Source organism: Falco naumanni, chromosome 1, assembly GCF_017639655.2.
Source record: "Falco naumanni isolate bFalNau1 chromosome 1, bFalNau1.pat, whole genome shotgun sequence".
Taxonomy (NCBI): domain Eukaryota; kingdom Metazoa; phylum Chordata; class Aves; order Falconiformes; family Falconidae; genus Falco; species Falco naumanni.
The window spans coordinates 82,608,954-82,635,176 of record NC_054054.1 but is presented as its reverse complement, the minus strand read 5'-3'; the positions used below and the strand labels follow the sequence as shown (position 1 = coordinate 82,635,176).

General features: G+C 36.8%; 1 protein-coding gene across 3 annotated transcripts in view; it reads left to right on the top strand.

Moving 5' to 3' along the window:
• Positions 1–26,223, top strand: part of SPOCK3 (SPARC (osteonectin), cwcv and kazal like domains proteoglycan 3) — a 211,708-nt gene that overhangs the window by 84,819 nt on the left and 100,666 nt on the right. For 2 of the 3 annotated variants that reach the window (XM_040601661.1, XM_040601652.1), the window contains one exon: positions 17,283–17,397. The exons of the other annotated variant lie outside the window; for it this stretch is intronic. In XM_040601661.1, coding sequence (XP_040457595.1) covers positions 17,283–17,397 — 115 coding nt within the window. The remainder of the gene's footprint in view (positions 1–17,282; positions 17,398–26,223) is intronic. 3 annotated transcript variants of the gene reach the window in all.

Here is a 26,223-nt window from a genome sequence, read left to right as displayed (position 1 = left end):
ACTTTTACCTGCCAGTGCACTGCTTTTCTTTTTTCCTGCAATAACTGCTACAGTCTTTGTATTGAATTTAGCAATGTTATTGAATTGAGCAGTATGTCAAAAATTTACAGCTTCCCAAGAATTAGATGCTTTCTGGACTCTGACTGACATGCAGTATTCTTTATCAGAAACTTGTATGCTGTTACTTCTTTGAAAGTCTGTAAATGACATTACTGACTAGGTCTGGGAGATAAGCTAAAAGATAGGTTTCCCAGTCAGTATCTTGGTCTCCATATTGGCAGTATTGGCTTCCTTTTACTTTTGGGTATAATGGGAAATGATTTTTTGAAACATAGCAAAATATTCCTGAGAATAAAATAGTACTATGGAAGAACAATATAGTTGTTCATACGTTCAGGCCTCTCTCATCAGAATGGAAAGGTGATCATGGGTGATGCTTTGTGGGAAGACCATTCATACTCTGAAGTGTGGCAGCCTTGCAAATGACAGTTCCTTAGGAGTGAATGTGATGTTTGTGATTTACTGAAATCAGGTCTTTTATGATTTCCTGTGTTTGCCAATAACAGACATACGGCAGTGACAATGTCTGCACATTTTTCCCCCCCTTTTATTATTTAATGGGATAGGAAAAAAGTGAGAGTTGGTAGAATATAAAAGCTTAAGTTTCAGGTGTAGATTTTGATAGTCTCAGGAAGTGTTGTTCCAAAGCTGTGCCATAAGTAAGTGCTGCATCAGTGCCATTCCACTCCAGTTGCGTACTGCTTCACTACTAAGTTTAAAACAAGGTTTAGATATTAATTAGCTTTTTACTCTCAGTAACCATATGTGTAGGCTGACGTATTTTTCATCTCTTTTTTTTTTTTCTTCTTTAACTAAAGTGAACTATTCAAAACAATAAATAGGGACATCGTGAATTGCTGACTGTGGAGCCCTGTGATTTGTTGGGGCTTGTTGCAAGCCAAGCTGGCTGTGTTAGGGAATGTTTACGAGGGTTTCCCCTTCAATCTTCTGTTACTGCCATTCTGGTTTATGCAGCAGCTACTCTCTCAAGTGAGAGCATTCCATTAAAAACATTATCCCAAATGAAAATGCGAAACTCCTAAGTGAAGTACAGATTTTTAAAATATAGAGATAAACTTGCAGTAAGGGACTAAGATTGCTCCATAAAGATGGTGTTTAGACAGGAGCAGTAACAACTTCCCATGTCTGTTGTGGCAGTGTTTGTAATAACACTGCTGAAAGGACAGGCAGGTAAGTTCTTTGAAGACATAAATAAATAATATCCTTAACTTACCTCTATCTGTGTTATATTTCTTTTCATTTTATTGGTTTTATCAATATTTGGCTTCTCAGAAACTTACCTATAAATCTGTGAAAGTATGGAATAAGCAAAGAATCTTCTTGGCATTAAAAGATTCAAAGTCCAAGTATACTAGACAGACTATTTTTTTCTGTTTATTATGAAAACAATGGGTTATAGGAATCACCAGTGCTTTTACAGATATTTTTTTTCCTTTGCTGATTTAAATTACAGCAACTTTACGTGGTGAATTTATAAATAGATATTTATTTGGAAGCTTTAAAATCTATATATGAACAAAATATGAAGACCTTTAAACTGCGTAAACCCCAGCTAACTACATGAAATAGAAGTGGTGGTGGAAAATTTAGCTTTATGCCTGTGTTTTCAAATTGTTACTTGCCATTTAAAAAAAACCCAAACCTCAATCTCTATTATACCCCTTTGTCTTTTAGGCTGTGGTATAGGTATGTGGTACACATGTAACTCCTTGTTGATACCACTAGTAGTCAGGCAAATATATTCTCATTATTTAAGTTTATTATTTTGTGTGTCCATATTCTGCTCAAAATCAGTAATATATGGGGACATTTTTCAAATTATTTTCAGCCAACACCCATATTTATTTGCAGGTAGTATTTTTGAGGAACCAGTGCTTGCCATGTAGGCATATCTTTGAGGTCTACACATAGTTAATATTTTTGAAAATTTATATGAGTTTTAAAGCCTTTTCTAAGATTGTCATAGATTTACTGTTTATGGATAATATATTTTTTCAAAATGCATCTATAATCTGAATCCGATTCTTAATACTGGTATTTTGTAATATTTGAAAAGTCAGTGGTCCAGCAAATCAATAGTCTTGCATATGATAATAAAATGAATGTCTTAATAGTGTCTTAAATTCACTCTTCTATACTTTGATGAAGTTTGAAAGACATTCTTATGGTAATATGATAAAGTATGTCAAAATTGCTCAGATAGATAGATCTGTGTAATTCCACTGGTATATTAGTAAGAGTGGTTGTATGGAATATAGGTCCAAGCATTCCAGGAGGTTAACCCTTACCATAAATAAGTATGCTGATACTTACTTCTGGGCTGCAGAGTCTAAGTTACTTTAAAAGACGGAAAAACACTATGATTTCCAAAAGATGGAAAAATACTATGGTTTCCATTGCAACCTGCCAACGCCATTCCTTAAAGCAACATCTGACTTTTGTCCAAAGAGTGCTTGTTGCCATGGAACTTGTTTGCTTATATGCATCTAAGATAGAAAAACATATTTAAATAAATGTTTTGACTGTATATGATACCTAGATATACATACACATATAAATGTTCATGTAGTTCCATAAATATCACAATGGAAGTTCTTAATGAACAATCACGTGGGGCAGACGTTGGAATAAATGTGAATGTTTTGTTGTAATTAGTTACTGCTAAAAGGCAGGTTTTGATATTACAGTAGTTTTAGAAACAACCTGTTTTGTGTCTTGGACTGTTCCAAGTTGAATTTTTTAGTAGCTTTAGTGTATGTTTTATCATTGTTTCCTCAAATTATATAAAAAAAACCCAACCAAACAAAAAAAAAGCAAAAAACCCAACTTACACTTTTTCTTCACATACCACTTTCACATCAGATAAAAATATACAGGATACTTTTGGTACATTTTATTTTTACATTAAGATGATAGCGGAGCTTGGAGTGTGTAGCTATTAAATAAAATTGCATACACAAAACCACTGGTGTAATTTTTTAAAGCGGAAAGGATGTTTTCCTTTGCTCAATAGAAATACCTTGGAGGAACAGTGGAGTATTTTCATGTAATGGAAAAAATATGAAATGACATTTCCATGGAGGATGAACACCCTGAAGGTATAGTTGGTTTGTAGATATATTTTTAACATTTCTTGTAGACCATTCCACTGGACTGTTTTTCGCTTTTATAGCATTGGGTTATATTAGATGTCTGTTTACGGTACAAATATTGTGGATACCGTTTTACAGCAGAAATAGATTTTGAAACAATTTCAAACACATTTTAATTGAGTCTGTCTTTTACCTTTTTATGTTTCATCTACCTAGTTCTGTAATAATCTGGGTAAATAAGGATATGCAAATACATGCAAACACATCTCTGTAATTTGTGAATGTATTTCTGTACTGTGAACTGAAACCATTTAGAGGCATATTCAATAAAATCATTTGATTCACTCATTTGCAAGCCCTGGGAAGTCATAAAGGAATTTTAATGAAGATCCATTAGTTGAAGGTGGTTAAAACAGTCATGTAGACTTAACTTTGCCACATTTGATATGTATGCTCATGATCTCGTTTTTATATCAAAACTATTGATGTTTTTAAACTAGAAATATATATCCATCACTTTCAAGATAAATTGCAGTACTGTGCAATTAAAATGTATCACTTTAAACATAGTTTAGTCTTGATAGTAAATAAGCACAAAATACTTTTAACAGCTCGGCAGTTCTGTTCTTTTTGAAATGCATAGTGTCCTACAAAGGCACCATGCCTTTATCTGAGCCAACATTTTGATCTGGTGAACAGTTTAACCAGCTTCAGGTCTTTAGGTATGTTTAGGGATTCTGTTCCCCAAGAAAATTCACTACATCTTGTGTGAAACAGATTCCCACTGTTTTTAGTTTCAGCCTTGCCTGAAAAGATCTTTCGTAGATTTCTGAGGAACACTTTAATGGTGCCTTTTCTTCATTTTCTGGTGCTGTGCTTTAGTGGCTATTTTATTATTTCTCTTTCATAATATTTTCTGCTGTGGTAACACCATGAAAGTCCCTTGTCCTTTAGAGTTCACAGTCCTGGCTCCTAACTCAGGTTCACTGGGTAGTACACATCTGCTTTTCTAGTGTGGATCTCAAATTGTTTCAGTATTTATTTATGCAGAATAATTGAATGGATTCTAAATTCTTAGAGCTATGTTAAGAAAGACTGTATAAAGGATTTTTACTGGGGCTAAACCTAGCCCATAACATGAGATTTTGCTTGCCTTCAGTAGCAGGTTAACCCCTTGTTCCTGCTCCCCTGCCATCCTTGCTTTATGCCCTGATGTTAGGTCAGTAGAGTTACCAAATCTTGAATTATCATAAGATAAATGAAAAATATTATTTTTTTGTTTGTTTTTAACCTGGCTAGACCATGGATTCAGGTAGCCATTCAAACCAGCAAGTAGTTATGTCAGAAAAGTAGGAATGTAGCACAGGGCTACAGTGACGGGCTAGAGGCCGCGCACCAGAGCTGCTAAAGCTGGCAATGCTGAGCGAAGGGTGTGGGGGGACTGTTTCTTTTCACTTCACAAACCTGCTACAGTTTAGTGCTGCAAATGTCTTTAAGTCTTCCTACTTCTGTCTACTGTACTGGGATGTCCCAGCTAACTGTTTTGAGTCATGGGGGCCATCAGTTCCTGAGGAATATGTGCCGGACGAAGTTGTGGTGTGTGCTGTGACTGCTGCTTCTTTACAGGCTCACCTAATGAACGGCCTAGTGAGCTTTCTTATGTTTGCCACAGGAATTTAATAAGAAAGCTCGTAAAATAGCTAATAGAGGAGTTATTAAGAATATGAAGTCTGAAATCACGCATTATTGTTTAGTGGTGAGGGAAAAAGAAATTGCTTAATAAATCTTTTTAAAAACACTAACCAAAGAAAGAATGCAAAGAACAAAAAAAGCTATACGTAGTTTTTCATGAACTTGACTAAAAGAATGACAGTTCTTAAAGTACACTTTAAATCTTAAAAGTTGCCTTTTTGACCCATTTTTATCTGACCTCCTCATATTTAAAAAACTGTTTCCTTATTTAAGTTGTTTTCTTAACCAAAATGTTTCTTGTTTGTTTCTGTATTCCTGTTTATCTCTAGTTGACATATACATGACTCTTTCTTAATTTTTGATTTACAGCGTGTAAAGAACATACATCCCAGGACAAATAAGTTGCAGTATGGCATTGGCATGTAAAATTCCTTTTAGTAACCTCTGTGGTGTTCTTGTATTTTGATGCATAGCACTGTGAGAGAATGATAGGATTTCAGGATTATGCCTGAAGTTCTTATGTAATTAACATAAATTGTGCTCTTATTTATCATTTGTGAAACTTAAAAATACACTTGACCTCACATGCCAGAATGTGCATGGCCAGCAGAAAAAAAAAAAAAAAAAATGGACCTTGAATATATTAGATTTTAGAACCAGTGAGATGGACTAAAGGACAGATCCAGAAGTTTGTGGGGTTTTTTGTTTGGTTGGTGTGTGTGTGTGTGTTTTGTTGGGTTTTTTTTGGTTTTGGTTTTTTTTTTTTTTTTTTTCAACCAGAGAGAGAACTTTAAATGTTTTAAATAAGAATAGAAAACAAAGGATGCATATACTTCTAGAACCTTTACTCTGCTTTTATATACTATGTAATATGCAGTTAAGTATATTCAGGCTTTGGTTTTTATATAGCTATGTCTTATCTTAAATTAAACTTTCTCCCTGTAAGTCATCTTCAAGTCACAGATATTAAACTTCACATTTCATTCATAAAAATGTGTTCATGCATGGAAACAAATGGATTGCCTCATGTATTGAAACATAGACTGTGAGATGTACAGGTACAACCATAAAAATTTCAAAGCAGGACTTAGCCAAGACTGCAAAAAATATTTGTAGGTCAGATAAAAATAATACTAGTAGTATAAAAATATTGTGGTAGTAATAAACCCAGGTTGTTAGTAAAATGTTTGCTGGTACTTACTAAACACTTTTCTGTATTTGTCTGCTAATACAAAAAATACGTCTAAGCTGTCAAATTGTTCTATTGAGTCAAGGTGCCTTTTGGAGGAAAGGCCAGTTTGCCTGTGGAATGCCCGCCCTGAAGTATTACATGCCCTTCCGCTCTGTTTTCACATCACTTGGTTTCTTAGCGCCGGTGTTCTTTCCATCTTGGCCACATACAGGGAATAAACAGCTTCTTCCTTCTCTGTGCTATGCCAGGTTTTGATAGCTATGAGTCAGGACACAGAGGCTTACTCAAAAGTGACTGAAATTCTGAATTTATTACAAGGTAGTAGCTGCAGAACACCTGTAGTTTTGCCTGTATTTCCAAACTACAGGGTCCTCTCAGTCTGGAGAAGTGCTTAATGCAAAAAAACCCCTAGCAATTCAAGAGAAACCGTGGAAAGAACATTACAAAGTGAATTTTTAATAGAGGAGGTCCAATTTCTTTCATTTATAGTCTTACAGAAGATAAATTCTTATGGTTTGATTTTGCTTTTTTTGCTAATGGCCACTTAAATCTACTTGGAACTTCTACAGGTTTAGAATATTTGTGGTTGCTAGGTCATAACAGTGGAATTATCTTTTAAGTATTACAAAACTGAGGCATTTGAGGTTTGCCTTTAATTTCAGTATTTTAAGCTCAAAGAACTTTTCATAGGTGGTTTGTCTGAGCCAGGATGTATACAGAAGCCTAACTGACTCAAATTAATGTGCTCTGTAGATTGTGATGCAATATGTGATTTCAACTTCTATGACTTCTTTACAGAATGTATTTTATGTGGACGTCTTAATTCAGTTTTATCACAGATATATTTCCTGATTGTTTCTGTTCTGCTAGGCTTTTTCAAAATACATGTATATGTATATTGGTGATGTATTGCATACTGTATGTGAGTAGTCTATTGGATTGTTTCAGCTGGTTTAAAAAATTTAAAAGCTGAAGTGAATTACAGTAAAAAAAAAAATCTGATTAAAATGCTCTCTTTAATTTCACATAAAAATACATAATTAAATATAGAAATTGACCAGTTCTCCAAGAGACTGGAATAATTAAAATACTTCATATAGCATGTTGTTTTGCAACGTTGGTCTTGGCATGTGAGATAATGGGTGGAAGAAGTTTCAAGAAGATGTCTTTCTGTGGTTACAGGTATGCCCCAGTTGTCTGAGTTGGAGAGTCAAGAAGTCTGACGCAGCCAGAATGTCTCAAAGTTATGATTTAATGTGTTTAGGAAAAGATAATAACGCTTAACTGTTTGCTAGTGATACATTACTACTGTGAAGTTTGAGATAGTCTTTAGGTATTATTCTTTTTGCTAAATTAAGGAAGTGGACGTTGTGATTTCTTTTTTTAAGTGCTTCATTAAGCTGCTGGAAACTTAAAGGATGCCAGCCAAGTATGCATGTGTATTTCTACTAGTCATAACTGTTTTGTATATTTTTGCAGAATATTTGAGAATTTCTTATTACATATAAAAGAAACTGGATATAATTGTATTAATTTTGTTGTCAATTCCACCAATTTAAGTCCAAAGTGGCTCTGTTCTTTGGCATTTTAAATAAACAGGATCTTTTCCAAATTTGTAAAGATATAAGTAAACATGGCATTTGACTTTTACTTTGTGGACTTTCTTATTTACATCAACTTTTGACTTATTAGTAAGCTATTCTTGCATAAACTTTCAAGGAATAGCCAAAAGAGAGAACACAAAATTAGGGGAATGTTTTTGAAGCAGAGCTCACAGATTTTTTGAGGGAAATTTTTCTTAAAATTTAGAAATTGCAAACCCATTACTCCTAGACATTGATTAAAGAAAAATGCAGTCACTTGAGTCTGTGGGTCTGGGAAGACTGTCAAAAGTAACTAGGGATTTTGGAGTGCCATACCTCTTGAGAACCAAAAGAGGTTTTCCTTTGATTTGGTTTTATTTTTGGTTGGTGTCTTTTTGTTTTGTATTTTAAATCATATTACTAATCATAGGTGTAGGCTGCTCAAATGTCTTTTGAAAGTCTGAAGGTAATCACTCAATGTTTGAGAAATATGCAGTTGGTAACTGCTCTTAATATCTTCATATGAAAGTGTTAGATTACATATTTTCCCTGCTCACTCAGCCACATTCACACTCTTGCTGGAAACCCGAGGAAATAAATAGAATTAAATATAATCTTTGTTCAGGTAAAAACTCTTGATAGGAAAGCTACAGCCTATGGTAGTGTAATATCTGTTATTTTTTAAAGATTTCAAATGAGAGTTTAATAGTAAATATATCAAAACATTTAATAAGCATTAGTATATGAAGAGTTGCAACATCTTTGTTTCCTACATGAGGAATCTAAAGCCCGTTGCTTACTGCAGTGCTGGAAGATGGTGGAGTGCATCTCTGGATGTTGCTAAGCACGCAGTTTGAATTTGAGATGAAGTGTGTAGGCCAGAAAGGTGGAACCTGGGCATAAGTTGTCCCAAGCGATTGCATTTTTGGTGATTTTAGAGATGTAGAAAATAAAAATTTAGAAGAAAATTACGAGGTCCTTAAATGATATACTGGTTATTTGGCAGTCAGCAGTAAACAGTTCTGTTTAAAAAAAATAAAGTGGGACGCAGATGCTTACTAGCTGTTTTATATACATTTAGTCATGCAGGTACAGGCACCCACAGAGGAAGAATAGAGACTACTAGCTTTTATTTTTTTAAGTAATTACTTGAACTTACATTAACAGTACCCAGAATAGCAGGTACATATTATGAGTAAGTATAAATGCATTTTTATGTACATTTTTTTGAAACTGTAATTGCATCAGTGAGCAAAAGGGAAATATGGCAGTACTTTATTTTGTGTGTCTGATGGTTCTAACTCAGTGTTAGGTGCTTCTCTGCTTATGAGAACTTTATCTAGTATAACTGCAACCATCGCAGGGCAACTTGACACTCAGTGCTAATGTACCAGAGCTTAGTAATATAAAATGCTAGGAACAGTGATGCATCTGAACAAAAGCCTGATAAGAGGCTTTATGTAATTGTTCCTGATCCATCATTATGGAGACTTCTGAGCACATGTAAGAGTAGGTATTTCTTGGGTAGAAGCAACTTCCATGCACAGAGCCACTTAATTGTTGAAGCATTTGCTCACAAGTTAGAAGCCAGACTTCTAGACCACCCACAACATTCAGGGGTTTGAATCGAAACTCCTAATTACTTGCTTGGCCACCTACAGAAAAACCCTCTCTCCACCCTTCTTACTGAAGCTGTAGATCCATGTGGCCTGATGGAACAAATATACAAGAAGATTCCCCTTGTGAATGTCCAGCTGTAGCTACCCATTCTGTTTTTCATATTATATAGCTAATCTTAAATCACATATACAGTCCCTGGGAGAAGAACCGAAAATTTGAGATTCTTCTTTTTCGGAACATATGCATCATGTTACTGAGGTAGGCTGTTTCTTGTTTATTCTCTCATTTTTATTCATGAATCTCAGACTGTTAGCTGCACGATGATTCATTTCCTTGTTGGAGTTACAAGGTGTTTATTCTCAGTAGGCATGTTGCATAGCAGGGCATGGATGTCTTGCTGTGAATCCACAGCAATGTGGATGCAGGTCATCTATGGCTGAAGAGGGTCTGTATGTATGGATGCAAATTTTGGATGCCAATCGCTACAATTTAGGCAAAAAATAACCACTGTCACTGTTAACTGTAATTAAACATTTGTCTGGATTCTATGTTAGCTGGCAATATCAGTTGAGCATTTATTGCTTCACCCTACTGTTTCTGGAAACTGGTGCTGGGATTCTGCCTGTCCTTCTAGACATAGCACGTTACTCAGTAAGAAATTCTGCTTTAGGAGGTGAGAGATCACAGTCTTTCAAAATGGAGAAAAAAAGGAAAGGCACTAATGCTCTTTAGGTATCTTCAGGAATTGTGTGGTCTATCAAAGTAGGCAATATGAGTCATTCCCTTCTAGCTGTCTGTTTGCCTAGCGTTGTAACCTAGGCATATGACCTAATTATTATTTTAGTTAAAACTTTTTAGAAAATTTATATTTTCTCCCCCATTCTCAAATGTGAAACCTTTGTAGGCAAAGAAGTCAGACCTGCCTTTTAGACTAGAGTTATTAAACCACTCATGGGATACTCAAAACATAGCTTAAGTTTTGGTAAGTGTAGTAAAGCAAAATGTCTAGCTGCTTCTTATTTTGCCCATCAGAAATGAATCACAAACTTTAGAGGAGGAGAATTTAAGTCTGAAAACTTCATCCTTAACCTTTTCCCCCTTTCTTTTTACTGGGAATGGAAAATTAGGAACATGTCAGAATGCACTCAGAAGATTGGGAAATAATGGTAATCTACTGTTGTTCTGCCACAGAGCTCCTGTTAACAGGGTTCCTGTGTTATGGCTTGCTAATATTGATTTCCTATTATATTCCCAATAAAAATGATGTTCTGGCTACTGTCAGTTTCCAGGAGTGCGAATTGTAAAATAATTTACAGAAGAGATGATGGGAAGCTTTGTTAAATTGCTTTTCTAAATTTGAATTATAAATAAATAGATCAATTAGTAATAATTGAACACATTTTTGAATATTGATTGCTTCCTTAGCATGTGAGAGTAACAAACCCATATCTATCTGTAAAATTCACCAGGTGATCCTGATTCTGTTCCATAATTTCTTAGCAGAGAGCAAATTATTTTTCGCTTACAATATAAATTCTTAGAGAAATAGCAGATGTTACAAAGTACTTTATATTTTTGTAATGCTTTTTGTGACAATGATATTTTTCTGCTTGTTGAAATTTAATGAACGCATTTGATATTGTTTTAGGAAGAGGTGTGGACAGATGTAAAGCAGACATGTAGGCAAATAACCTATAGCAAGCACACTGTTCTGAATATTAGGAGCTAAATAGAGCTGAATATTATCAAGTTAACAAAGCTAAAATCAGATCTGCATCTTTAGAAGCTGGTTTTATCTGACTTCCTAGGAAGTCAGCTGATACATTATAGCCACTAATAAATGATTCCTGGCAAGCCTTAAATAAACACATTGCTTAAATCTAAAGTTTCCTCACCAGAGTGGAAACTGTCACCTATTTTTAATGACAATATAATTATGCTGTACAAGCTACATTTTTCACTGCAGTTATGGAAACAAAAAAGCCTCTAGCCTTTGATAATTGTAAAGATATTTTAGTAAATGTGAATTGAGTAAAAAATCAAATTGATATCTCTTTCATGCTGAAGAAAATAGCTCTGAGGGGTATATAAGTGGCTCCACAGTGGGATTTTGACACTTGTGATGTTTTTGGTGTCAACATTGCACTGTTTCATAGCTGCTTATTTTAGCAGAAATGGAAAAGGGTATGTGGTGTTGTCAGTGCGAGTCTACATACTCTAAGTGAGCTGGGGTAAAGCAGGCATGTCTTGCTAGGGGTTGCTAGAAGATGCGGTGAAGAACTGAAGACTCAATGCCATATATTTTCTGAGTTAACAAGCTATATGCTTATATGAAATCAATGGTACTTTTTCTGGAATAAATCTATGCATTTTCATAGTAGTTTAAGCTATTTAGGATTACTCCATGTAGAGACTGGACATAGTCAGAGGTGTCCCTTCATTGTAAGGGAATCCAGTTCTCACTCAGCATGAAAAACTTCAGACTATGGTTTTGGAAAATGTTTTTATTGTGGCTTAGTCTTCATTTTCCATGAACATTGTCCATTTGTGTGATTTAAGTATGAAGTAAAATAGGTTTTTTAAAAAAAAAAAGACGAGCTGTTTACACGCTTTCATAAATACCTTAATTTTTTTAGTCCTTTCAAAGCTGGGAAAATCACTGATGCAATCTGTAAGCTTACCGTTGTCAAACGGCGGGTTAAAAATAAAAAAAAATAATGTGAGATTGTGCAAAATAGTTTAATAAAATTTAGATCCTGCGTGCTTCGTAGTAGAGGGTTGTTTACAGCATGTGATATTGAAAGAAAAAAGAGAAAGACTTGCACTGCATTTCAGTTTCTACTTAATTTCTTTCTGTATTTTATCATCTGGCTTGCTAAACTACAGTGTGAGTCCAGGCAGACATTGACCCTTCAGGTAGTTGACTCATGTGGGACAATTGCTGGGGGGGGGGGGGGGGGGCAGGGAATTAGACAAAATGGACCTAACAGAAGCATAGTATTACAGAAAAAAGACTTCTGTAGGGGGTTCCTAGGTGACAGAATAGTCCAGCAGGTCACTGAGTGATAAATGGGCGTTAATGTCGATGGCAAGACCATGAGCGTTGAATATGCCTTTGAATTTAAAGATGGTTTTGTAATTTTGGCAACCACAGCTCTGCTGGCTTACTCACTCTGCTTACATAGTAGCCACTGTACTAGTGCAATCCCATAGCCATTCTTGCTGTGTAACAAATGTATGTGACATACATCTGAGGTGATCATGCATGGCATGATAGCCACCGAGTCAGCAAACCATGGAAGGTTACATTGGTACTGTAAGGTTTGGATATACTCTGGAACAGTTAGCTACGTTTATGATTAAGGATTTCCTTTTCTTAAGCTGTTAGATTTGCTTCACAGAAAATTCTTGGAAGAGAAAAATGGAGGGAACACAGCTGGGTCTGATGCAACACAGGGCCAGGAAGGGGTTGCCTTGCAGATATTCTGTTCTCTTGCACAACTCATTTCTAACGTTAGGTTCTCACCAATGAACACCTGTCATTACCTTTCATTTAAAAGGTGCAATTTGTGAATGAGTGCTGCAAAGAAATAAGTGTTTTAATACAGAATTCTAAACAATCTGGTTTATCTTTGATGGCAAAAGCCTGTTAAATACATAAGGAACCTAATGAAGCATCAATACTCAATACAATTCTCACAATCTCTTTTTTCTTCCCAATGGTTTTATTTTAGAGAGTGCTGCCAAAATCCAGCACTTCTTTCTGTCATCACTTATGTGTTCAAAGCCAATTTATTTGATTTTCTAGTTATATCTCTTGGAGTTTCATTGATTGTTTGGTGGGTGGGTTTTTTTTGTGTGTGTGTTTGTCTTAAATGAACTCTTCAACTCTGGCCCCTGGTGTTCTAGGGGTAAAGTCATTCTGATTCCAGCAATAACTAGATGTCTTCCCTAGTTTGATACCCATCTTTGTTTTTATAAAGTCAAAGTGTGATAATACCATCTCTCAGTTGTAAAGTTGGCTTCTGTCTGTAACATTAGTGAGCATAACACCTTTTTGTCAAATTTTGGTGGAATTGTCAAAACACACCTTCAGAGTCCCAGGAACCAGGGAAAAGAAAGAAACATTTCAATGGGAATGGAAAGTTACGTGATATCCTCCCATCACCCCTTTTTCTGAAATACATTTTCTGCTTGATAATGAACACAGCATCCTTATGTGATTCCAGATTTCTCTCGCTCTTTTTTTTTTTATTCCATTGCCCTATTCAGTTTTGAAAAACAGTTACCTGAAGTGTCTCCATCAGGGAACATTCTGGGAAGAAGTGCTTGCACCAGTATGGATTGAGAGCAGCCCTGAGGAGAAAGGCTTAGGAGTGCTTGTGGACAAGAAACTCAGTGTGACCCGGCAATGTGCACTTGCAGCCCAGAAAGCCAATCGTATCCTGAGCTGCATCAGAAGAAGCGTTGTCTGCAGGTCAAAGGAGGTGATTCTCCCCCTCTACTTGACTCTCGTGAGACCCCACCTCTGGAGTACTGCGTTCAGCTCTGGAACCCCCGACAAAAGAGGGACATGGACCTGTTGGAGCAAGCCCAGAGGAGGCCCGGGAAGCTGATCAGGGGCTGGAGCACCTCTCCTGTGAAGACGGGCTGAGAGAGTTGGGGGTGTTCAGCCTGGAGAAGAGAAGGCTCCGGGGAGACCTTACAGCAGCCTCCCAGTACCAAAAAGGAGGGTAGTAAGGAAGGTGGAGAGGGACTTTTTACAGGGGCCTGCAGTGATAGGACAAGGGGGAATGGCTTTCAGCTGACAGATGGTAAGATGGTGGATTTTGGTTACTTATTAGGAAGAAATCCTTCCCTGTGAGGGCGGTGAGGTGCTGGCCCAGTGTAAGGGTCTGTCTAAAGAGAACAATATTGTCTCAACATTGCCAACAGAGACCTGTTGGAGATGGAATGTGGTCCTCATGGACACCAAGACACAAAGACCCCGGGAAAGAGAACCGCACGGTACGAGGAGTACTATGCCGCTCCCTGCTACCTGGGACTGAATGGAACAACTACACCCTGGAAGGAAACTGCATGGTATGAGGAGTACTATGCCGTTCCCTGCCACCTGGGATTGAATAAGGCCACATAACAGCTGTCCAGAAGATGGATCACAACTGTGGTCATAACGACGAACCAGAAAACAATACAAGAACACGCCTCCTGGTCTGAAGCTACCCGCCTCTGGGGCAAGATAACCTGGCTTGAGAAGGCGGAGACTGGCAGAAGTCCATGGACCAGAGGAGGAGCAAGGTGTATTGCTTGGCATAAAAAGATGCCTTCTTAGCAACTGAACTTTGGAGATCTTCCCCACCAAGGATCACGACGATCGGAAGGACCGGCGGGACGTTGCCTGTACATGGGACCATAGAGACGCTTTGGACCCGTGGTGGTAGCTGTAATCCTCTTTCCAATTCTTTTTACTTTATCTTTTCTTTACTTTCTGTCTTTCTACCTATCGCATGCCGCTTTACGGGCAAACAAAAAAATTGTGCTGTTTGATTGAAGCATAACCCCTTGGCGTAGTCGCCATGATTTTTTGCGCTTCGAGATCATAGTTAACGAACCATCACAAGTCCACTGAGTGGACCGTGACACCCAGGCTGCCCAGAGCAGCTGTGGGTGCCCCATCCCTGGCAGGGCTCAGGACCAGGCTGGATGGAGCTTTGAGTGACCTGGTCTAGTAGAAGGTGTCCCTGCCTGTGGCGGGGGGGCTGGAACTGGGTGATCTTTAAGGTCCCTTTTCACCCGAACCATTCTGTGATTCTATGATTAAGTGATAATCTGCTCATGTTTGCTGGGGGCTGACATTACGTTCTGCCTGACTTTAAACACAGAAAGTATTTGATATGGAGTCGAAGATCTAAAGTATATTGGAGAAGGGTACTGAATATGATCTCATTAATTTTGACTTCAACTCTGTTATCCTACTTCAGTCATTTTTTTGCTGCATTTGCTTCCACCTCGTTTAGGGTTTGTTGTGATCAGACTTATTCTGGATGACTCCTTCTGGTTTTATGGCTGGTTTTCTGTAGAAATAAAAATACCCGGAAGAGGAATGCACCTTTGCATATGTCTTATGCAGTAATTAACAAAATATTTCTTTTCTGACTGCATTGATTTATTATTATATTAATGATTCTATCAATTTTATGCTTTGCTGGTAATATAATGTATATATTATGCACAACTGAATATATTGTTAAGAAGGAAATAAAAATGAGAAAGTCACTGCTTAGACTGTATTTAATCATACTTAGCACCACAAAGTCATGTGTCAAAAATGCAATTAATGATCAGTCTGGTTCTTGTTGCCTGGGTACATGGTTAGTCAGCCTTATGTTAATATCATGTGCCAGTTCAAGTAAAGGTGTGGTTAAAACTTTACTTTTGATTGTGAAGAACACAAGAAACATAACTTTCAGAAAATATGTATACATATATATTGTAAGCAAACATGAAAAATGGGGAAAGCATTTCTGAAATATGAATGAAGACTGGACAGTAGTATGCTAAAGTGAAGAACACAGGAAAACTGAATTCTAATTTTTCATAGCTTTCTTGCTTGATTTTTGTGATTTAGGATTTTTAGTAGTGTCTCTTTAAGCTAGGCATTGGTGTTTAACTTACTAGGGTTTGTTTTTTGGGGTTTTGGTTTTCTTTTTCTGAGGGGTGTTAAATTTTTATCTTTTATTTTTTTTTAAAAAAAATATATATGAATAAAAGAATCAGTTTTAGAGTACTTGGATCTACCTGAAAAGACACCATGGAGCTCAAGAGAAGGGAAAAATTGATTATTTCTTGTGAGAGCATAAATTATCGTAAACTTTTCTGTATTGGCTTATAGGCATGATTATTCAAGAAATAAGCGATGCAATTTAATAGTAAGTAGCAAACAAGATTATTTGGCCTCTCTGGTATTATAGCCAGAAATTAGTATTTGTAATTCTAAGTGTAGCTCAAAGATGAGTATAGATTAACAACTTAAGGACCAGCTACAAAAAAAGCCACTAAGCAGAAATAAGAGACCTAGAATATTGCAGATATTGTTGGTAAGTAGTATCTTAGCTACACAACAGTGGAATTTAGAGAAGAGGAAAATGATCAGTTCACTGGGTTAATATGTTTATGGACCAGCACATCACTGTTTATGTCTTACTGAATTATTTCTGTGCAATGTAGCTGAGAAGGTGTTATTATTTCATAGTAAGAATGGCAAGAAATGGATTGAGCGGAATTACTTTTTTATTATTATTAGCATTCTGGCTTACAGCTTTTAAAAAATATTTTGTATGTGACAGATGTGGCAGCCAACATCTGGATGAATATAAAGTTCCAAACTCCTGATCAAATGTCTTTTGCCTTTCTGACTACTTCTTCATTACTTTTTGGCGCACAGTTTTATTGTGATTTCAGATATGCGATGGCTTCTGAGATATTTATATCGCAGACCTAATTCTTTTTAGAAGTGACGTGACTGAAATGGAGAACTGTAGGCAGCAGAATCTGCTTCAAAATTGATTTATTAGGGAATTTGGTGCTCTGAATGACATAATGGGTATGCAAGTTTCCTAGAAGTCCTAAGCAAATTCTAATATTAAAAAAGTGTTTTCACCTACAGTAAAAACCAGCAGACTTTGCGTTTGTTACAAATGTTGACCAGGAGAGTTGGATAGGGTACTTCGCTTTTATTTACAAAAATAGTGTGGTATTGTACGCGAATATCCAGAAATATCCATGTTTCATGAAAATCCATTTTCCTTGGTAAAGGAATTCTGCACTTCTTCATTTTACGTTATCATTGAGTGTGCTGCATTTTATCCTGGTGACAATCAGTGCCTTTCAGTGCGGCATGCTGTACAAGCAGCTGGCCACCCCCCACCTCCACATACTTGGTGGGTTTTATGTGTGGTGTATTTCTTTTCTTAATTGCACGTGTCTAGATAATTGTTAACAATTTTCCAAAATTATTTTTAGCTTTAGATCCGGCTAAAGATCCATGTTTAAAGATGAAATGTAGTCGCCATAAGGTCTGTGTTGCACAGGATCAACAAACTGCGGTTTGCATTAGTCACCGAAGGCTTACGCACAGGTAAATACTTTAAAAGTTATCCTATAGACATTTTTCCTAGTGTTCGTGACTGACTGTAAAACGTAACTACACTATAATTAGTTATTTAACAACATATGAGCAGAGTAGGAGTGGATTTCAAACCAATTATATATGCAAAAATTATTAGAATGTTCAATATTTGAATTTTTTGTTAGGCTGGTAAACGAGAGGGTGTACATATTTAAATATCACAAGCTGCTGATACAAAGACATTTAAGGAAATACATACTGTGCCAGTACCAAATGAATAGAATTATGATAATGTCCTGTTGCTGTACATTACTTTGACTTCATCACTTCTTATATGAAGCTAGAGAAAACAAAACTGCCCATTACAGTGTAGGTAATGGCCTGTTATAGTGTAAGTTGGGTTTTATGTGTATTTCTACACATCTCCCCCACCCCCTTTCTTTTTTTTGTTTTCTTTATGCATTCTAGTGTTCTTTGCATTCTGGACTGGTTAAATATAAGTAAAAAATGTATGATAAAGTTATTCCAGCATCCAAATGAAGATGATTTTTTATTCTTACCTCTTTTTTTTTTTTTTTTTGGAGAACAGTTTCAGATGCTCTGTTTATGTAGGTCTTAACAGTGGCAAATATTAATGTTCTTCTGCGGCTTTATCTAGGTCAGAAAGTGAATATGTAGGGGCCTGAACTGTACACTTAGTTGAGTAACAAGATCATTGTTTGCTGAGGAGATGGAGTCAAGTTGCATATTTGACTTGGGATTGTTAATATTTTTTTTGCACTTCATTGTGGGAAACGGCGTAGTAGAAGGTTTAAACTTCAATAACTTGATTGAAGTGTGTGTTCAAGTGTTTTGCTCAATAGGGTCTGAAAAGAGCTAAGGAAATGAAGAGACTTTCTTATCTGATGTAAGAGGATCATTTCAAGCTTTTTAGAGAGCCAGTACAGTTTTACAAATGATATATAGAATGTTGTTCTTGATTGTCTGGTTATGTTAAATGCACCCATCTGTAGCTTTTCAAACAAGCAAGGTAGTACATAGTGAAAAGAAAAGCTCCAACTATTCTTGATCTGAAGCTGCAGTTAATTAACAAAAAAGCTCTACGTTGCTTGTAAAGCTAAACTGTTTATATCAAACAATCTCTGTAGAGCTAGACATTTTGGTTTGATAACTATATAAGGTGCAAGAATTATCAGACAAAAGCTAGGTAGCCTTATTTCAACTGCATGTGAACTGTCAGGGGAGTATGTCAGTGTCAGCTGTGAAAAGACTGCAATAATTTGAAATTTCTGAGAGGTATTACACATGCTATTGAAAACAGTGAAAAAATGGTATCTCCAAGTTAAGTATACGTGCAGCTGTATAGACGAAGCTGCATGCAGTGGCTGAGTTAATAAACGTGTTGACATCTGCCTTCATACCTGTATTATTCCTCCCACAGTCCCTGGCACCCTTTTAGAAAGGTAGTATTTTAAGAGGCAAAGCCTGTCTGAAAATAATAAAATCTCATAATGGGAAACTTTGGAATGCCAGCAATTTGGTGATTATAATAAGCACTGCAAGTGTAGCCTGGTAAGCTCCATGAAGCAGTTCCCTACCTATGTGTCCTGAGCCAGGACAGGGACTTCTGAAGCTTAGATCTCCCGGATCCCCCAGGTTACCAGGTTCAAGGAGGAATCAGCTGTTTTGTGCTTTCTTTCTAGAGGTTTTCTTCATGCAGTCTCTGACCTTTCTGTAGTGTGGTGGGATAAGGGTATGAATAGAATATTCACAAGCAGTCATGACTGCTGGTCTTTTTCCCACTATGAATTTCTTCAGCTCAAGATTTTATTCCTTCACTGGTATCTACAATTTGCATACTGATTTTCAACAGAGCCATCTGTTTTTCCAAGTTCCCAAAGGGCTTGTCCACTCATTTATAATTCTCGGTAAAAATTAGATGAGAAAAGTTGTATCATTGACTGTCTGTGTTATTTACCTGTATCCATTTCTGATATATTAGTTGGGAGTATTCAATCTATTGAGAATAAATCTTTAGAAAATTTCATCCGAGTAATTTTCCCTTTCCATGTCATCTGTGTTTGTGTGCATGTGGTGGTGTTCAAAGACTGGATAATTTGAACATGTATTTTTTTTAAAAAGGAAAGACAGTTGGGGATGTCTTCTGGAAAAATGGTTGAGACCTTTTTCCTGGATTACTGGAAACTCTTCATAAAGAACTTACCCATAGATTTCCATTTGGCCATGTTTGCAGTATAGATCCATAAATGTTCCAGAGATTATTGCCAAGATTAATGCACAGGAAAAGTAGTTTTGAGCATGTGAACTGATGCAGTGGCAAAGACTGTCCTCAAGAGAGACTCAGAGGACAGGAGATTCTGCATACCTCCAAGGCAAATAAAATGTTTTATGGGCACCTTTGAGCTACCCTAGCACAAGAAACATGAAACACCGTTGTATCTGAATAGATTATTCTGTAGTGTCATGTTGAAATTCTCAGATTTACAGTTAAATTCTCTTCTGTTGTAAGCAGCATTTCCAAGCAGCCCTATTAACTTGTTCATAATTTTCTGTACATAAATTCTGTCACTCTTTGAGGTAATAGCATAGACAGAGAGGTTGCTAATCAGCGAAGGTTAGTAATTGTCTCAAATGGAGAAATCACATTAGTAATTTCTTTTGTTGTTTTGTTAGAAATGGACTTGCAGAAAAAAACCACCAGGGCCTGGGATGCTCTGTTGTTCATTCCAAGCTGTCCTGTCCTTATCTGTAGAGTGCAGTTTCCAAGCTGTTGTAGCCCTGTATGGATTAGAGGGAACCTCAGTACCACGCAATGAAGCATGGGATGGGTGGATACCCCAGCCATCTGCAGGCTGTTAGTGACACGATATTGACATGATCCCAACGGGATTAATTAACTTGAGAGTGCACTCTGCTGATGTGGTGATTCTACCCGTGCTTTCAGAAGTATGAACATTTGTATTAACTTTGGGACTTCAGCACTATGCTCTTGCTGCACTGTGCTTGCCTTTGCATGGTTTCAAAACCAGCTACTGCATGTTACTGTCCTTTTGATGGTGTTGTGGGTCAGGCAAGCCTATGGTTTTGCTATTTCTTCAGTTTCCATGGCAGCAGAGATCATGGTTTCCCCTTAGTCTGGAGGCACTACGCAATGCTCAATTCCTTTTCTGGGAGACTGCCACGATGGCACGTTGTCTTCTAGCACGCTTCTGTGGTGCCACAGCATCCTGATGCAAGGGCCTCCTTTAAGTACTGTCTTGGGAAGACTGAACAGTATTTGATGATAAGGTGAAATTCTGTGTATCATTGGTCATGAGAGCCGTCTGGAGTACCAGAGCTTTAGAAAGTATGGGGGCATGGTTAGAGGGGACAGGTTTTTGCTGGTAGCAGGTAATTGCATTTGCATCTCTGCTGGCTATAACTGCATTGGACACTGCTCTTAGCTGTGTGCTGTGAAAAGAAGAGGAAATAATTTAAGAGGGGAAAACACATAAGATATATATTAATGTTATTTATCCAGATACTTCCATGTGGATTGCTGTGGGAAGGGTATAGCTGCCTGCACTAGAATGCATGATAAAATGAAAAATTCCAAGTCTGGTGTAAAATAGAATTTTTCATTGGTTCTTTGAACCTCTGAGGATTGACTGTAACTTTCCCTTTTACCTAAATGGTGCTTTAACATTCCTCTGTGCTTTCCAATTTATCTTTGTTGGTTAAGTGATAGGCTTTATGGGGGAAAGAAAACCCAGTAAGGTGTCTGTACATGCACTAATATGGAATGCTTTGGAGTATACCTTGTGCAGGTAAATACAACTTGTAGAATATCGGAATACAGTACTGCTGACACTGTGATACAGTGAGGTGAATGCTATATTGACAAGCAAGATATCATGCTAATAGAAATTTATCTACTTGTTTTAGTTTTCAACCACTTTCAGGAGATTTAATTATTAGAATCTGTGGTGCTGAGGATCTCTGGGAACTATGAGTTTCACCCCTGTGAGCTTGGGGAAAAGGAAAAGTTATGTGAATGTGCAGCCAGAAGAGAATTGGACAGTAAATAAAAAGGGATGAGTAAAAGGAGGAAAGCTATAGGTGGTAATGGATATTTTGGAATACCTGCAATGGAATGTGTGCTCTTTGTATATGCAGAACAGCAGGTGATATAAGAGAAATCCTTAAATCTTAATATACTTGTGGTTGCCACTTTGAGCAAAGAAAGAATTTGTGGTGACATCGCAACACATATGAGCTCATTAAGGCCATGGAAAGCTGGTAACCAGGCTCACAAAAGTTGAATAGTCCAGCAACGAGTTATTGTAGATTTGCAGATCCTGATTCATAATGCTAACTTCATTTTAGGCTTGAAATAGACAATTCTAATATGAAGAGACATATCATGTAATTTGCTTTAAGAGTAACATGCTGTGAATCATAGGCTACTGTACTGACCAGTGTATTGGTGAAGTTTAAGCAAGTAGGTTACCTGTAGGTGAAGAGGATGAGTCTAGAAAACTTGAAAAAATGGGGCAGTGTTGCCACCCAGCAGACAATTTTAATGTAAGCATAATAGTAAACATGGGATAGTGCCTGTGGCTTCAGTTGGATTACTTCTACTGGAATTCTTTTTTGGTACTGCATGTTTGTCAGAACAAAAATATTTAAGCCTAATGCTTAAAGGTGAAGGAACGATGAGGCGAGGGAAAGGGAAAGCACCTATGTGCTTCAAATGCTTCTCTTTGCTTTCATCTCAAACCTGCTGCAGGAGGCAATCTACAAGTGAGATTAATTCAGTTGAGACCCAGGTATTACACAGTCCATTCCAAGATTTGACTGCTTACTGTAAGAAACTGGTGAAGTGATGACTTGCCCAGTAATATCTAGAAATGTGTTTTGTGTATAAGTTCTGAAAATGAGGAGATGGGAAGAGTGTTGGGCCAGAAGTCATGTTCCAAGTAAATCTGAGTGTATCTGGTATATTAGAACCTAGTGACTAACCTTGTACTTACTTGTTGACCCTAGTGGAATATGATAAAACTTATGTTCCATAAGTAAAATAAATGTGTTGCATAAAATTGATTGGATGCATTAAATCAATCAGTGTGTGGATGCATTATTCAGTGCAATAAATGCATGTGCAATTATACTAGGTAAATGTAGATTTGTGTCTTTCATGAGTTCCCCACCATACGTAATGCCCTCTGTCCCCGCTGTGAAGCTCCTGCTATGCTTTCTATGGGTTTGTTTATCTAGAACGTGCAGATCAACATGACAGTTCCCTTCTAGAGGAGAAACAGATTGCACTTGTGTTGGCCATGTCATATCCACAGTGTGTTAAGATGGAATGGAAATGTTTTAAGACTGAATGTGATTACTTGTGTAAGGACCTCTTATTACTTGTGTAAAAACCTTGAACTTCCTTTTTCTTTCTGTTGGATTTTCTCATCCTCTTCAAACATTTCCTATACTTAGGTAATTTTAATGACATAGGGAAGGTGTTCATAAGAGGAATAGAATTGCCTTGTCATAGGGGCACGCAGCTTTTTTTATCTTTGTTACGAGTAACCGATTCCCAGTAAATTTTAACTAAGCAATAGATTCTGATGATACTAGCAATTCTAAAATAATTAACCCATTTTGTTAAAGTAAGGTTAAGGTAGGAGACGTGACTTAATTGTGGTAAAAGCATTTCACTTACAGATCATGATTATGAACCAGAGAATGAGAAGAATTCACTACTCGTGGATAGAGAGTCATAAGAAGTAAGCATCTAACTAACTTAAAGGAATAAAAAGTTATGATTGCTCTTTTTGTATTGGAGAACCACAAGGCAGATTCCAGAGAAGTGTGCAGGCTGCACCTCTATAAAATGCAAAGCTGCATGGGAGGTGAGCAGTATAGAGAGCCTACTGACAAAGAATTGATTGTTTTAAGAATTAAGCAAATAATAGTGGGTGCTACCTGGGTAAAATATTTCCTCCGATGTTTCGTAAAAGTCCTATGAAAATTAAGGTAGGTTTAGTGAGAATTCTTCCCTGTCCCTAAGCTTGTGTGAAGTAGGACTTTTAGGGATCAACAAAAAATTTTCTAATATTTCTGTCTGTGGGTGCAGTCTTCAAGTTACCACGATTTCACTATTAAAGCATGTTAAAGAGCATCACTTTATTATAGACTCACAGAAGCTGATAGTGGTAAAAATGTTATATCACTTAATCTAATTTACTAAAGTATAGGGTAGTTGGATAGTTTGAAAGATTTTGTCCTAGCACTTCATCTTGTTACAACTGCCTTTAGGCTTTTGAGATAAATGACACTTCCAAGTGCTGATTTGGTTCAAATCGTTGATCATCTAGTCCATTGTCATTCCTTGGACCCCTGCCCTCTTACAGTGCTTTCAAAGAATGCAGAAAACCAGACTAAATATTTTTTTTATATAAGCTAGATTATCAGGAGTTCTTCCCTGGGTGCGTTCACTTTAGTATTATAACATGAGGAACACATTCCATCTCAGCTTTGAAGTGATGAGTGTTGGGCCCTGAAGCATGATATGGATTAACCTTTTCCTTTTACGATGATGTGACAGAATCCCAGAGCAAATTTCAAGTGCTGTCGAACTCTGAACAGTGATTCCACTGCAAAACAAATGGAAACCTCTTCTGTTTCCATTCTGTGGTACTGCATGGCTGAGATGATGTCCCCAGGCATATCAAGTGACCAAGTCCAAGTATGTGAGAGGCTCGTTTGATAAGAAAAATGTGCGCACGCACATACATGTGCACATGTTAATATAAGCACATGCATATAAGTAAATAGTTACACTTGTATATGTGTTTTTCTGTTCATATCACAATGGACACACATATCCTGGATTTCCAAAACATCATACTTTAGAATTTGAGGTATTTTACTGTCACTCTCATTTTACAATAAATGAAAGAGGGTTTTCTATTTAGACTTGCTACCACTAAGTTTTTTATTTTAAAACAAAAAAAGAAACAAAAGCTGTAATTGCAGATCTGTAGTTGTATTAAGTAATCTGAGCAGTTTTGAAAGAGATTTGTTAGAACTCATGTGGAAGATGCTTTATTTGATTAGAGTCAAATAGAGCCTTGCTCTCATTTGATTAGAAAAAAGGAAACGAAGCAGGGAAGAAAGAACAGTATAGCTTTGTAGCTTTTCTTTATCTTTAGGTGTTGCAGCATTTTAGTATTATTTCAAAAAAAGGCTTCCAAAACACTGTTGCAAAACAAAGGATTTGCTTTGGGGAGATTGTGTGAAAGTTGCAAACACCACTCTTCAGGATGTCATCGTTTCACATTATAATGCTGCTGAAGAAGGCCAGCTGGTGCAGTTAAGTCCCTTATTGGAAATTGTAGTCTGATTCATTACTGTGATTTGTAGTTGTACAGAGAAACACTTAATCACTCTTATGCTCCAAGCTCTATTGAATCTACTGAAGGCTTTCTGGTTCTTTGCATAATTTGTGCTGCCAGTCTGCCAGCCTGGCAGTGTTTCAAGCTTGTTGTATTGTCTGTGTGTGTTTGCACAGGAAGTGATGCTGCACGTAGGCTGAATTTACAGTAATTCTTTTGTAATAGGCTAATGAGCAACTTCACTTCATCCACAATACTAACATTATATAGCTTTGATTAGTCCAATTATTGTATAACTATGCCATTGTGATCGTACTTACACTCTACAAAGCACTGAAAAAGAAATTTGCTTAGCCATAGTTTAATTGAACTTGCTGAGAAAATGATTTAAAATGTTATGTGCTTAAAAGAGGTGAAAATATGAAAATTTTGGAGATATTTATATGCTGTGTAATTTAATTTATTAAACGGAAAAAGTGAAGCTTCTTTTTTACTGGCTGTTTCATTGCATTAGGAAGGAAAAAAGGTGACCTACACCATGAATCATACATTTTGCATATGTTGTCAAGGCTTATGCTTTCCTTGGTGTGCATGTGCTTGTTGCATTTGTTTTAGCGGGACTTACAGATACACAGAGGGAAGCAGGATCCTCTAATGGAATTAATTCTTTAAGTAACTTGTGGTAACACTAGCAGAAGATACATACGTAGGCTGCAACAATGTATGTTGCAGTTACCAATGTTGTCCATGTCAGCCTTACTATTTATTAAGGTTGTAACTTAGCTATACAACATTTATAGGTTTTGCAGCCAAACTTCAATTACCATGCTTAGAGAAAAAAAAATGAACACCACCCCTACCTGCAACTGTGTCTGTAGGAATTGAAAATATGTTTTTTTTTTCAGGTGTGGTGTGTTTTGTTTTGTGTGTGTGTGGTGTTGTTTTTTTTTTCCTTGGCATGTAATATATGTTTTGTAGGAGATCAAAGCAACCTTAAAGAGGACCTAAACAGAACTTCCCTATTCTATTTATTAGTAGAACAGGTATTTTCCACTATATTTTTCCCATTCAAAATCCATGATACACCTATGTTTAAAGGAAAATGTGGAGTCCTACTCTAGACTAATGCAGATGTACTTCAGTTAATTTAGTAACTCCTGGTCTCATTCATGTTTTACTGGCTCCAGTAATCTTGTTCTGATTCTGAGTGGCCTGTAGAGGAAAAGAGTACACTGGATAATTGGTTGGCATGATGGGTTTTTCAGTGATCATGAGTGTCCTACTTTCCACTTCTGCAATGAAATTATAAATTAGGACTGGGATTTTTTTTTATTATTCCCCCCCCCCCCCCAGGAACATGGATCTCCGCTTGCTATATTTCTGTCAGTCTTGCTGACAGAGATTGAAGGCACACTCAGTTGTACGACCTCCCCAAAGG